This window comes from Mustela nivalis (genome assembly GCF_964662115.1).
Source record: "Mustela nivalis genome assembly, chromosome: 11".
Taxonomy (NCBI): domain Eukaryota; kingdom Metazoa; phylum Chordata; class Mammalia; order Carnivora; family Mustelidae; genus Mustela; species Mustela nivalis.
Genome location: NC_139030.1, coordinates 59,600,877 through 59,614,749, shown reverse-complemented (window position 1 = coordinate 59,614,749; position 13,873 = coordinate 59,600,877). Strand labels below are relative to the sequence as shown.

Genomic DNA, 13,873 nt, shown 5'->3' with positions numbered 1-13,873 from the left:
ATTATTCCAAGAAATCCTCTGTGTTTTCCTACATAGGGTACATTCTAAGTATACTAGAATTAATCGCAATAATTGTGCATTGTCTTCCCCAGTCATAGTCACAATAAATGGGTCTCCCTTCTTTTCTGAATAATGGTTTCCTCCTTCTAGGTCACCATATTAAGTCATAGCAGCAGCCAGTATCATTTCATGCACACAATGGGCAATCAAGTACTATGAAATCATCTGTGAGGGTTTTAGCGTGGAAGCTATCTAAGTAAAAGTGTAACTTTGTGTATGAATATGAGAGACTGAAATACATTATAAGTGTGATTTTATCTATTTGTGAATATAAATATTGTAAGAATACATTAAGTATAGAAAAATGCTCCCTCTGTTTACTCTAACCACCTCCATTACTACACAAGTTAGGATTTTTCTTTTACCTTTCTCTGTCTTTCACTGACTGTTCAGCCATTAATTTCTTCAGTTCTTCCAGACGCTGAAGATCTCTTATTTCCATTTCTTGCCATTTCTGTTCTTTTTTAGCCCAGTATTTTCTTATCTATAGTACAAATGATACATAAAATTTAAATTAACAATAGATAAGTCAAAATGAAGAGAAAAGTTATAACAACATATCTCCTGGTTCATATAGCCAATATTAAATTTAATGGCATGTTATCTTTTTTCATTTCTTAGATCTGCCTACAGTATATTGAAAACAAATAAAAATGAGAACATGAAGGTACATGTCTTGAGAAACTGCATGGTTTAACAACTTCTAAAGTGGAAATGTAACTTATGCTGAGATCTGAAGTTTAAATCTATGGTTAAAATAATCGACTTTCAGAGAACCACAATAGAAGCATGTTATTGTCTCTAAAATCTATGATCTACCTGTTACTCAAGAATATTTTTATCCTCTTATGATAATGCAGTCTTTAACAAATATGGCATTAAACCTATTTTTACTTTAAAAGCAAGAGTTTATTTATGCTAATGGACAGCAGGATGTTGAAAGCTTTATGCTTCTGGGGAAGTGGCAGGAGATAGGTGGGAGGAAGGAGGAGAAGAAAAAATTAGCAGGGTTGTGATATATAGTAGTTCTGACTTATGTGGTAAAATAAAGGACAAATTTATCAAGCTCAAAAAGGTGAGAGCTTTGTTCTTCCTAGACCTGTTTTACTTCCCTTCTCTGAAAATGGAGGCCGACTGAGAAAACTGAAAGCACTCATATGGATTTTCAGGAGGATGAAACCATTATTCAGGGTTCCCCTAGTTCCACAGGTGGGACAATTGAAGTTAATGCTTATTTGACAGAGGCCCCTTCAACCGCTCTGGCTTGTCATGTTGTGTGTCAAGAGTGTGTCCAGTCGAGAGACTGGATCTTGCTGGAAAAAGCAGAGTACCTCAATGGTGAATGATAGTGAGTAACTGCCAGCAGAAGGTCCGTTGTGGAAGACACTAATTAATATGCTTGTTTCTCCCCCGCTAGACTCAGAAAATGTGATTTATTTTGGTACTTCCAACATTAATTAAAGGGTTTAGACCATAGTATATACCAAAAAAAAATTTGATTGATGAATTAATTACACAATTGTGAAAGTTTTTCTACAAAATTTTCTACAGAATTTCTACAAATTTATGGTTTCAACTGAATCCTCATTAATAACCAGCATTCCTTTCATGAATCCCTGGTTAATGCCTCTTAATTTCTCATGGCTACATTCCAAAACCTGTTCACTATGTTAAGATCTATAACTACTTCTTTCTTCACTTTTACCAGAAAAAATGGAGGCTCTAAATGATACCTTTCTTGATGCCTTGCCCCTCAGAAGAAGAGATGTCATTCATTTGTACAAGATGGGTTCCAGATTCTACTCCCCATTTCCATCTTCTCATAACCTTTCTCCATCATCTACCTCTCTTCCTTTCGTACCTTCAATCTCTTGGTCTATGCTGCTTCCTTCTCCTCACATGGAAATATGTACAAATCTTACCCATTTACAAAATTTAAAATAATTTTCTTTAGAGCCCCAAGACTGTCCCTTCATTGTTCCTTTTTCAGTTAAACATCTTAGAATACTTACTGCTCTTGAATTTCACATCTCCTATTTTTATTTCTCAGCCATGACTTTCCCACCTCTGCCTTCCCACCAAATTCACTAGGCTCACTAGTGACATCCAAATGAGCAAACTAAATGATCCTTCTCAATCCTTATTTTATATAATGTCTCTTGTGTATTTAATTCTGTCAACCGTTATCTCCAGTCTTAAGATATTACTGACTTTAGTACTCATTTGTTTAGCAAATATTTATTGAACACATGCTTTAAGCCAGGTACTGTGCCGTGTACTTGAATATGATGCTTAAAGAGAAATGAGGCCTCAGCCTCATGGAGCTGGGACTTCTAGAAAGAAAGAGAGAAAGAGAATAAACACATAAATGAATGAACAGAATATTACATGTGAAGTTCCAAGAAGGAAAAAAGTATAGTAATGATTTAGAAAATTTGGGGTAGAATTTTCATTAGAAGGCATATTTTTGTAATGACATTTGAATCAAAACTTGAAAGATGATTGTGAGACAATGAGAATGATCACCACAGAAGTGGGAGCTCTAGGTACAACAGCATTGAGTAGGGAAAGACCTTGTGCATTTTCAGGTCTGGGAAGAAGCCAGTATGGCTGAGCATGTGGTGTGAGTTAAAAATGGAAGTGAGACTGAGAAGCTATCTGGGGGCTAAGTGATTAGGTGAGGATTTAAGGTCTAGAAACAAGGAAAAGCTATTGAAGAATTCATAGCAGGGAGTGACATTATCTGACTAATATTTTTAAAAGGTAGTTCTGGATATTGGGTGAAGAATGGATAGTAAAGGAACAAAGGAGAAATAAGGAGACCAGATAGAAGAATAAGGCAAAAATGATCACTTGGACCGGAGATGAAGGGCAGTGTGCAGACTTGAGATGGCTTTTGAGTGGAGCCAGACTGCTCACTGGGGGATTGGATATGAAGTTTGAAAAAAAAGGGAATCTAGATTTTTGCTAGAGCAACCAGTTGAATGATTAAGCCAATAACTGAGATGGAAGATTGGAAGAATAACAGGTTTGGGAAAGAAAGACTATCAGGAGCTCAGTATTGAACATTGAACAATTGACAGGACTGTAAGACCTTGAAGTGAAGATTCCAAATAAACAAATGGAGGGTGCAGATGGGTGTCTCAAGGGTTGATTTAAGGATGGAGATCTGAATTAAGGAAATAATTCACCTAAAATGGTATTTGATGCCACAGGACTAGGTGAGATCTCTAGGGTGAGAGCATAAATAGAAGAAGATGACCATGTACTTTCTTTCCTATTTGCCTTTTGCAAAATTTCTTAGCTAGGATGACATCCTTTCCCTCTTCCACCTGTCAGTTTTACTCTACGCTTACTATCAGAACAAATGTCATCTCCTCCTTGAATCACCCTCTGAACCCTTCCAGGAAAATATCTTAGCTCCATTCTTGACACACCAACGACCCCTGGTGAAGGTTTATATTCTCCATTTTGTCCTGCCTTGAGTTCCCTGATTCTGCCACTGGATTGTTACTGATATATTTAGGCATTTACTACAAGCCCAGCATGGTCCACCCTGCCTGTAGCCTGCTAAGTCCCTCCTATTCATTCTTTAAGACTCAGTTTTAGCGTTGCTTTCTCAGCCTTCCTCCTTCTCCCTCTCCTCCAGGCATAGGTGTACCTTCTAAGGCACTATTTATGTATCCTTAGCATAGCATTTTCCATATTGGTCTGCATTATTCATCTTTGTATTATAGTATCTTGTATCATGTCTGACACAGGGCTTAACTGATCATCATTAGGTGAGTGGAAGCTTCTTCTGGTCTCTGGTCCAAGAATAACAAAGTTGTGGATGGGAACAAGGCCAGCAGTTTTAGTTGCAGGATGGTAAAGACTGAACTAAGAACTTCCCTAAGGACAGTTCCATTCACTTTTTGACAATTAATAGGAGCAGGAATTGTGTGTCAAGAATTATTGACTTTGAAAGCCTCAAACTAAAGTTAAGGCAAAGGAAATCCAGCTAGTTCTTTGGGACATTTGTTGAGACACAGATTTCAAACATGCTGTTTTTTACTTTTTGAGTGATCCTTATGACATTCTAGGGATAGGGAAATCAGAAAATAAGTTCAAGTAATAAGAGTTGAATTTAAAGTTTCTTCCTTGACTTTCACAGATGACATTTTTAGGAAAAGCTTGCTTTTTTGAAAAACAAAACAGGACTTCATTCCTCCCCATCTCCTCATATTATCTCAGATTCATATTCACAGTCCTACAGTTTGCTCGTCTTGGAGAAGTTAAGCCAGTAAAGGTGTAAATAAACCAAAGAAACTATTATGTAAAATAATGCTATGCTCAATTTTCAAAGAGTTTGAGATCATTTTCTTTTAAAGATTTTATTTATTTATTTGACAGAGAGAGATCACAAGTAGGCAGAGAGGCAGGCAGAGAGAGAGGAGGAAGCAGGCTCCCCACTGAGCAGAGAGCCCAATGTGAGGCTCAATCCCAGAACCCTGGGATCATGACCTGACCCGAAGGCAGAGGCTTTAACCCACTGAGCCAACCAGGCGCCCCTGAGATCATTTTTATACCCCACTTTACCTTTCTAATCTTCCAAACATGTTTCCTGTTAAAAATTCCACTAGGACACAATGTTTACAGAATTAGAGTACCTCAAAGTTTAATTCTAAAAAACTTAGACTAATACTACACAACCATTAAATTATATTTTTTCATGCCTTCAGTCCAAGATTTATTAAAATTCAGCATACAATAAGAATTTCTTGTTTACACATAGAAAGCAAAATGTTAGGACTAAAGCATTGTAGAAGGAAGACAGTTTGGTTTCTGATTTCAAGCAATCTGTATGATGTTGAATCTTCGAACAAATAAATTTCTATACTTTGTTCCCAGGTCATTATTTCAAGGGCTTTATAGACTTATTCAGGAGGAGGTCATAATCCTTAACTAGATACTTAAAATATATGAAATAGGAAATCCAAAATATCCAACTCCATTACTCATAAGCCACTGAGATAATGGACTTTAAGTCCATTTTCTAGATTCTAATTTACTTAGCTAATTCTTTGCATCTTACAGATCTTTCTACTTTTGGTATGGAATATGCAACCTCATAAAATAGTGATATTGTTACATGTAAAAGCAGCAGGTCCTCTTAAAAGAAAATTATTGTGCTTTTTTTTTTTTTACTTTAACTTTTTTCCATTTGCTCCATTTAGATCAGCTTGTATCCCATAAAATCGCCACCAATTGAAGTAGGACTATTCTTTCCCTACAATCGATTTGATAAGCATCTGTATTTCATCACATAATCTTTCACACATTTGTATGAATTTCTGAAGGGTAAGGAACATGCTTACACTGTAATACGTATTTGTATCTAGTACTGCATCTTGCAAATGAGAAATACATGATATACCTCTGCTAAACAAATCCAGCGACAAACAATATGGAAAAGCAATACTGCACAAAACTCTTCTTATTTCAACTTATATAAAACCAAAACTACTAAAAAAGTATTCAATTAGACAATAAAAACAGACAACAAACAGTCAGTGGTTCACTCCACTAACTCATGTGTAAGGTAGAAGTACATTTAATCTCATAAAAGCCTGGGGGTATGGTATTTCTCAAGGTAGGTCATCTGTGAGGGTCAGATTAAAGATTTTTTTCTTCTTCTAGAGAGGGACACTCTGTCACTCTATCCTCAAAACCTTTCAGCCAACATCATCTCTTCTATAGTTTATGGTATAGAGAGCTCTGTGGGCTTCAACCCAGGACCTGGTGAAGCTTCTCAATAAAAATTCGGCCCCAAAAGAATTACTTTGCATTGCAAAGTAATTTTATGCAAACATTTGAACACTTTTTATATGGGTAAGAAATCAAAATAGAAAATCAAATCTGCAAACTTCCTGCCTGGTTATTTGAATAGATCTCCTTTCAGTCCACAATTCAGACTATTTGTATTTCAGCTATTTACCAGTATCCTAAACTTGAACATTTTTGCCACCAATCTCCAGCCTGATAAACAAGTACATCCACCACTGGTAAGAGGATAGATTGACACACTCTTTCTAAAGAATAAGTAAGAAAATCACTAGCAAAAAGCCTCAAAAATTAAGAAACAAAATTTAGAATTAATAAGCAGGGACATATGCAAAGACTTAGGTATCAGTATATTCATTACAGCCTTAAAATGGTGAAAGATTGGAAATAATTTAATACTCCAAAATAAGAAAGTGGTTAAATGCAATATTTTACATGATGAAACACTATGTAAACACTAAAAAATATGTGGTAGGAAAACAGGGGAAATATATAAGATTTATTGATAAATTTTTAAAATAGGTTAAAAATAATATATGTAGTATTAAGTTAAATTCCCCATGTATGTAGAAAAAGGAATATAAGAACACTTTATAATTTTCTTTTAGTACTGGTTTAGGAATTGGGGTGACTTTTATTGTAGTCTGTGTGCTTATTTGTATTTTCCAAACTATCTACAATAGACATAAATACAATTACAAAAGTATGTTTTTTGAAAGTCTGGCCAACAACAAAAAAAAAAAACAGTGTTTAGAAGGAACATCTAAGGGACATGACTATTATTCATTCCAGAAATTTCCAAATTCTATTTCTATAGCAAGTCAGATGACAAGAACATTGTATATTCCTGTATATAACATTTTCACTTTTTATCACTCTTGCATGCAGCATCATTTTCACTTTCTAGAGAAAGTTTCACAGGACTATGGTTTAATTTTATATCCTAGGCCTTATAAAGGTTGATGCAATATATGAGGATTGATTTAGATTCTTCTGTAAAGCAGTTCTACTAAAAATGCTATCCACTGGGTGGTTTGCTTCCCTCCCCCCCAGTACATGCTGTCAGCTCCTGATGTGCTAGGATGTTGTCTATTATTAGCAAATAAGAGCTAAAAGCTTCCTTTTAACTTTAACCATGTTCAATTACAGCACCCCTTTTTAGTCCTGGTTTGCTGACATAACTATATTCCCATCCTCTTAATTTTTTGTCTTACATTCTCTTACTAATTTTCTATTTTAATGATTCTTAATAGGAAACAGATGGCATGCTCAAAATTAGAATAAATGAAGAAGAATCTAATAAGGGGACAATTGACAAAGGAGAGTTGGAATTCAGGGCAATCATAAGACATCATGCAACAGCTAAGCTCCTTTATCACCAATACTAGAGTCAGAGAAAGCTGTGTGAGGAGGGCCACCGGACAGGAGGGGCTGAGAACTTTGGTGGAGGACACAGCTGGTCATCACAACTCTGCAGAGCTAGGAGCTGGGGAAACAACTCTCCCAATATCAGTCTCCTTTCTCATCCCCCTCTCTAGTGTTCCATTTTGACTGAATCTGACCAGAAGCCAGAGGGCAAGGGAGTTGTACAAGACAACTAAAAAAAACGAAGAGTAGTTATGACCCAAGGGGAGGATGTTCAGCACAGTCGTATTAATGCCTCTTTTATAATTTGCATGGAAGTAGGTGATGTCTATATGCATAGATAAATTATATTAATCTCTTTTAGGTGGTGTTCACTTTGGTCATTTGTGAGATCATTTTTCCACAGAAGAGCTGTCTACTTGAATTGGCAATAGCTGTTTTGTGCTGTGATGTAGTCTTATGCCCTTAGAACAATGATGAGCCAAGGAAGTGTTTTGGGGTAAACACATTAGTTATCTCCCTCTTAATTGAAATGCCAGGTGGATTAAAAAATTACTGTCATGTCTTCTTTAAAAATAAAGTCTATTTTCAGTATGGGCATTGAAATATTACATAATGATCATGTCATATGTTGATATTGCTAAAATGAATTTGTCTGTAATCTTGTTTAATTTCTCTCTTTTCACTGTTCATTAGGAAGGGAGTATATATACTGAGGATGTTGTATTTCACAACCCGAGGTGTCACGGAGACTGAAAAGTGGAAAGTAATCAAACCTCAGAGTCATTCAATCATAACTTCTTAGAGCTGAGGTGATTTTAGCAATCATTTAATCCAAACACCTCATTTTACAATTGAGGAGGCAAAATCCCACAGAGCTGTATAACTTGCCCAAGGTCACCCACCTTTTATTTATTTATTTATTTATTTATTTGACAGAGAGAGAAAGACACCAAGAATAGGAACACAAGCAAGAGGAATGGGGGAGGGGAAGCAGGCTTCCCCGCTGAGCAGAGAGCCTGATGTGGGGCTTGAGCGCAGGACCCTGGGATCAAGACCTGAGCCAAAGGCAGATACTTAATGACTAAGCCACCTAGGCACCCCCCAAGGTCACCCACCTTGTTAGGTCCTCCTAGTTCAGCATATTTTCCTCAGCATTAAAGTACAGCTGCATACTGCTCTTTCATTATATTCATTCATTCAACTATTATTTGTTGAGTGCCTTGTGTCAGGCACTGGAGATAAAACTACAAAAATAGAAAAAAAACCCTTTTTTTATTGTAGAAGAGAAAGAGAAAACAGTCAATAGATAAATAAATGGGTATCAGGTGGGATGATAAGTGCTAAGAAAAAAATAAAAGTAGGGCAAATGAACAAAGTGACAGAAAAAGAGGGTGCTATTTTAAGTTTGGTAATTGAGGATGAGGTTTGTCTCTGATAACACGATATTGAAGTGAGACCCTGAATGAAGTGAGAGTGAGTTATGCAGACATCTGGAAGGGTAGTATTCCAGGCAGCAGAACAGCCACTGCAGAAGCCTAAGACGACATGTGCCAGGGTGTTGGAAGAGGAGGAAGTAGACTGGTATGGCTGGCACAAGATGAGTTAGGGGGAAAGTGGCAGGATATAAGATCCGAGAGATATAGAATGTAATGCAGGAAGTGACATAATCTGGCATGAATTTTAAAAACATTTCTTTGACTGCTGTGTGGAAAATAGCCTGGAGAAGGAGAATGGGAATGGAAAAGAAGGAGGCAGAGAAATTAAGAGATTAAGAAGTTATTATAATAGTTCCGATTTAAAAGGTAAAGCCTTTGTTTATGACAATAGATGAAGGTATCGGTAGGAGGTGTGCAAGGGGAAAAGAAAGAGTCAAAGATAATACTAAGGCTTTTGGTTGGAGCACTAGGAGAATAGTTTCCATTTGTTGAGAAAAAGAAAACTGGGAAAGGGGTAGGCCTGCAGGGAAAAACAAGAATACATTTTGGGCGTACTATATTTGAGGCAATAGTATGCATGAATTTGGAGTTCAGGAGAGAAGCCTAGACCAGAGATGTTAATTGCTATTGTCAGCATCTAAATGACATCTAAATAATACTGCATTGATTGAGATCACCTAGGAAGTACATATACTTAGAGCCCTCAGGGCACTCCAAGGCCCAGAAGTTAGAATGATGTGGAGGATCCATCCAAGTTTATTGAGAAGGAAAATACAGTGAGGTAAAAGAGCAAGGGGAGATAAAAGCAGAGAGAATGGCTTCCTGAGAGCCAAGTATCAAGTTTTCCAAGGAGGAGGTGGTGATCACTTCTATTTCAATAGTTGAAATAAAGTGAGGACTGAGAACTAACTCCTGGAATGAGCAATATGGGATCGATGATGACCTTGGTAACCACAGCTTTGCTGGAGTGGTAGGACAAAATAGCCCATGAGAGAGTGAATGGAAAGAAGCTGGAGACAGTGTGTAGACTATAGAATGGTACAATTTCTAAGGGAGGAGGTATGGGGTCAAAGGAGAGTATTTTTTTTTTTAAATAGAAGTCATAATGGAATATTTGTAGGTTAATAGGAAAGATCTAGAAGAGAAGAGAGAAATGGTGGTGGGAGAGAGACTGGGATGACCTTGAATAGGAGAGAAAGGATAGGGTGTAGTGTATGAAGGGGCTGGCTTTAGGAGCACAGATACTTCATGCATTGTAAAAGGGAAAGTGGGTAATGGGTACAAATTCTGATCGGTTGGTAGATGTGATACTGGAAGCCTGTGGAGATTGTCTTCTTGTTAAGTAAGATACCGAGAGGTTAAAAAAAAAAATCACATGGAAATCATTATTTTCTTTGGTCTCCTTAACAAAAGAAGAGCACCAAAGAAGCAATGAAAGTGGTTTTAAAAAATCCATTCATAACACGTCTTGATACTTCAATTGTGATCTAACTATAATGGTGTATGTAAGTGATGAATCACCACATTCTACTCCTGAAATAATATTGTACTGTATGTTAGCTAGCCGGAGTTTAAATAAATACTTGGGGAGAAACACCTATAATTGTGTGGTTTCTTATAAATTGTTTAGTCACAGTGGTTCATTAGCCCAAGGAGAGAAATCCTGAAGAAATATTAAGAGGAAAAAGGAGACAGACACAGTGAAACTGTTTGCACATATAGAACAACAAATACTCCTAGTAAGCAGACGACTAAAGAGTTCTAAAATTATCAGTTTCCTACCTATTTAGAAACTCTGAGTAATCTAGGACGGGACCAACGCCATGAAAATGACCCTAAAGCAAAAAGTTTTAAACTGACTTTTCTCAAAATTTATTAATCACAAAACTAATAGCAAACAGCAATCACAATGGTACACAGCATAGCACAGTGTTTAGAATCACGAAATGTGGAGTTAGTCCTGCTGAGTTCAAATTCTGCACCTCTTTATGGTTGTATGACTTTGGGGAAATTACATACCTTCTATGTGTCTCAGGTTTTTCTTTTATAAAATGAAGATCACATTAGTACCTTGCCCTTAGGGTTGTCAAGAAGATTAAATGAACATAGAACAGGGCCTTGCATGAAGCAAGCATTGTATAGATGTCTATTAATTAAATCAAATCACCATGAATAACCAAGACCTAGACAGAAGATATACCCAAAAATTGATACCTGGGGTTAATTTAAAAAAATTTTAAAACTGCCTATTGAAAAATCTCTTCCAAAGAAACATACATCTGGCTCTTGACTAATCCAGGCTGCTTTTTTCCTTCTCCATCTGATGTTTTCTTAAAACTGTGTCCTGACAAAAAGTAGGAAGATCCTATCATCACGTTTTTGTTTTAGTTTTACTTTTCAAAGAAAAGTTCTAGTAGAAAATTTCATTTTTTTCCAGTTTTATTGAGAAATAATTGGCATACATCCTTCTATAACTTTAAGGTGTGTAGTATGATGGTATGATTTACATATTGTAAGATGATTACCATAATAGGTTCAACTAACACCCGATTTCTCATATGGATACAATAAAAGGAGAAGAAAGAAGAAAAGAATAAAGAGAAAATATTATTTTCTCCTTGTGATGAGAACTCTTAAGATTTACTCTCTTTTAAAGATTTTTAATTATTTATTTATTTGTCAGAGAGAGAGAGAGAGAGAACGCACAAACAGGCAGAGTGGCAGGCAGAGGCGGAGAGAGAAGCAGACTTCCCGCCAAGCAAGGAGTCTGATGCGGGACTTGATCCCAGGATCCTGGGATTATAACCCCAGCCAAAGGCAGCAGCTCAACCAACTGAACCACCCAGGTGTCCCATGATTTACTCTCTTAACAACTTTGTGTACACCAGTGTTAGCTATGGACACCATGTTGTACATTAAATATCTGTAATGTGTCGTTCTTATAACTGAAAGTTTGTACCTTCTGACAATCTTCAATTAATGTCCCCTCCTGCCACCCCTCCTTGTGATCATAAGTCTGATCTCTTTATCAGAGATATTTTTTTAAGATTCCACACAAGTGAGATCATATAGTATTTACCTTTCTCTGACTTCATTTAGCATAATTACTTTCTCTGACTACACTTAGCATTATGATTTCACTTTCTCTGTCTTACTTCATTTAGCATAATGCTTTCAATGTCCATCCAAGTCATTGCAAATGGTTTATTTCCCCATTTTTAGTAGCTGAAAATATTCCATTGTGTATATATACCATGACTTCTTTATTCATTCATCCATTGATGAATACTTAAGTTGTTTCCATATCTTGACTATTGTAAATAATGGTGCTTTGAACATGGGGGTGTAGATATCTTTTTGAGTTAGTGTTTTTAAAAGTATTTTATTTAGGGTGCCTGGGTGGCTCAGTTGGTTAAGCGACTGCCTTCAGCTCAGGTCATGATCCCGGAGTCCCAGGATTGAGTCCCGCATGGGGCTCCCTGCCCAACAAGGAATCTGCTTCTCTCTCTGACCTTCTCCCCTCTCATGCTCTCTCTCCCTCTCTCAAATAAATAAATAAATAAATATCTTTTTAAAAAACAAATAAATATCTTTTAAAAAATAATAAAGATTTTATTTATTTATTAATGACTTTTAAATTTGATAAATTTAAATAAATTTAAATTTATTAATAAATAAATAAATAACTTTTAAAAAATAAATAAATATCTTTTAAAAAATAATAAAGATTTTATTTATTTATTTGAGAGAGGGAGAGAGAGAGAATGAGATGAGGGGAGGGTTAAAGGGAGAAGCAGACTCTCTGCAGAGCAGGGAGCCCAATGCAGGACTTGATTCTGGGACTCCAGCATCATGACCTGAGCTGCAGGCAGTCTCTTAACCAACAGAGACACCCAGGTGTCCCTGAGTTCGTGTTTTTGATACCTTTGAATACAGCCTCAAAAGTGGAATTTCTGGATTATATGATAGTTCTATTTTTAATTTTTTTGGATCTTCCATATTGTTTTCCATAGTGGCTATACCAATTCACATAATCTCACCACCAGTGCACAAGTGTTTCCTTTTCTCTACATCCATGCCAGTGTTTTTACTTCTTGTCTTTTTGATGATGGCCATTCTAAAGAGCATTAGGCAATATCTCATTGTGATTTTAATTTGCATTTCCCTAATGACTAGTGATGTTGAGCATCTTGTCATGTACCTCTGGCCTTTTATATGTCTTCCTTGTAGAAATGTCTGTTTAGATCCTTTTAAAATGCCTAAATTTTTAATTGGGTTATTTTGTTTTTGCTGTTAAGTTGTATGAGTTTTTTTTTAATATATATATTTTGGATATTAACTCTTTATCAGATATATGGTTTGCAAATACTTTTTCTCATCCCATAGGTTGTCTTCTTGCTTTGTTGGCAGTTTCTTTTGACTGAGAACTTTTAGTTTGATGTAGTCCCACTTGTTTGTCTTTTGTTGCTTGTGCTTCAGGTTTCATACTGAAAAATCATTATTAAGACCCATGTCAAGGAGTTCTGTTCCTGTTTCCTTCTAAGAGTTTCACAGATTCAAGTCTTATTTAAGTCTTTAATCCATTTTGAGTTACTTTTTGTGAGTGGTAGAATATATGGTTCCAGTTTCATTCTTTTACTTGTGAATATCCAATTATTCCAGCTACATTTATTGAAGAGACCATCTTTCCTCCAGTGAGTATTCTTGGCTCTCTTATCAAGTGTTAGCTGACCATATAGGGTTGAATTTATTTCTAGGCTTTCTATTTCGTTTCATTATTCTATTTGCTTATTTTTATGCCAGTACCACAATGTTTTGATGACTATAGCTTTATAGCACAGCTTGAAATCAAGAAGTATGATACCTCCTGCTTTGTTCTTTCTCAGGATTTCCTTAGCTATTCAGGGTCTTCTGTGTTTCCATATATATTTCAGGAGAGTTTTTTCTACTCTTATAAAAAATGCCATTAGACTTTTGATAGTGGTTGCACTGAATTTATAGATGGCTTTCTGTAGTACTGACATATTAACAATATTACTTCTTCCAATCCATAAACATGAGATACCTTCCCATTTATTTGTGTCTTCTTCAATTTCTTTTATCAGTGTCTTGTAGTTTTTAGCATGAATACATTTCACTCCCTAGTTAAATTTGTTAAGTATTTTATTGTTTTTGATGCTTTTGAT

The 13,873-nt window shown here is 36.0% G+C and overlaps 1 protein-coding gene across 1 annotated transcript in view; it reads right to left on the bottom strand.

The window, feature by feature from the left end:
• The window catches only part of CCDC148 (coiled-coil domain containing 148), a gene marked incomplete at its 5' end in the record, with an annotated part of 251,765 nt that overhangs the window by 59,536 nt on the left and 178,356 nt on the right, over window positions 1-13,873 (bottom strand). Inside the window, 1 exon segment of the mRNA XM_082691417.1 lies at window positions 426-544. Within this exon segment, the coding sequence (XP_082547543.1) occupies window positions 426-544 (119 nt within the window).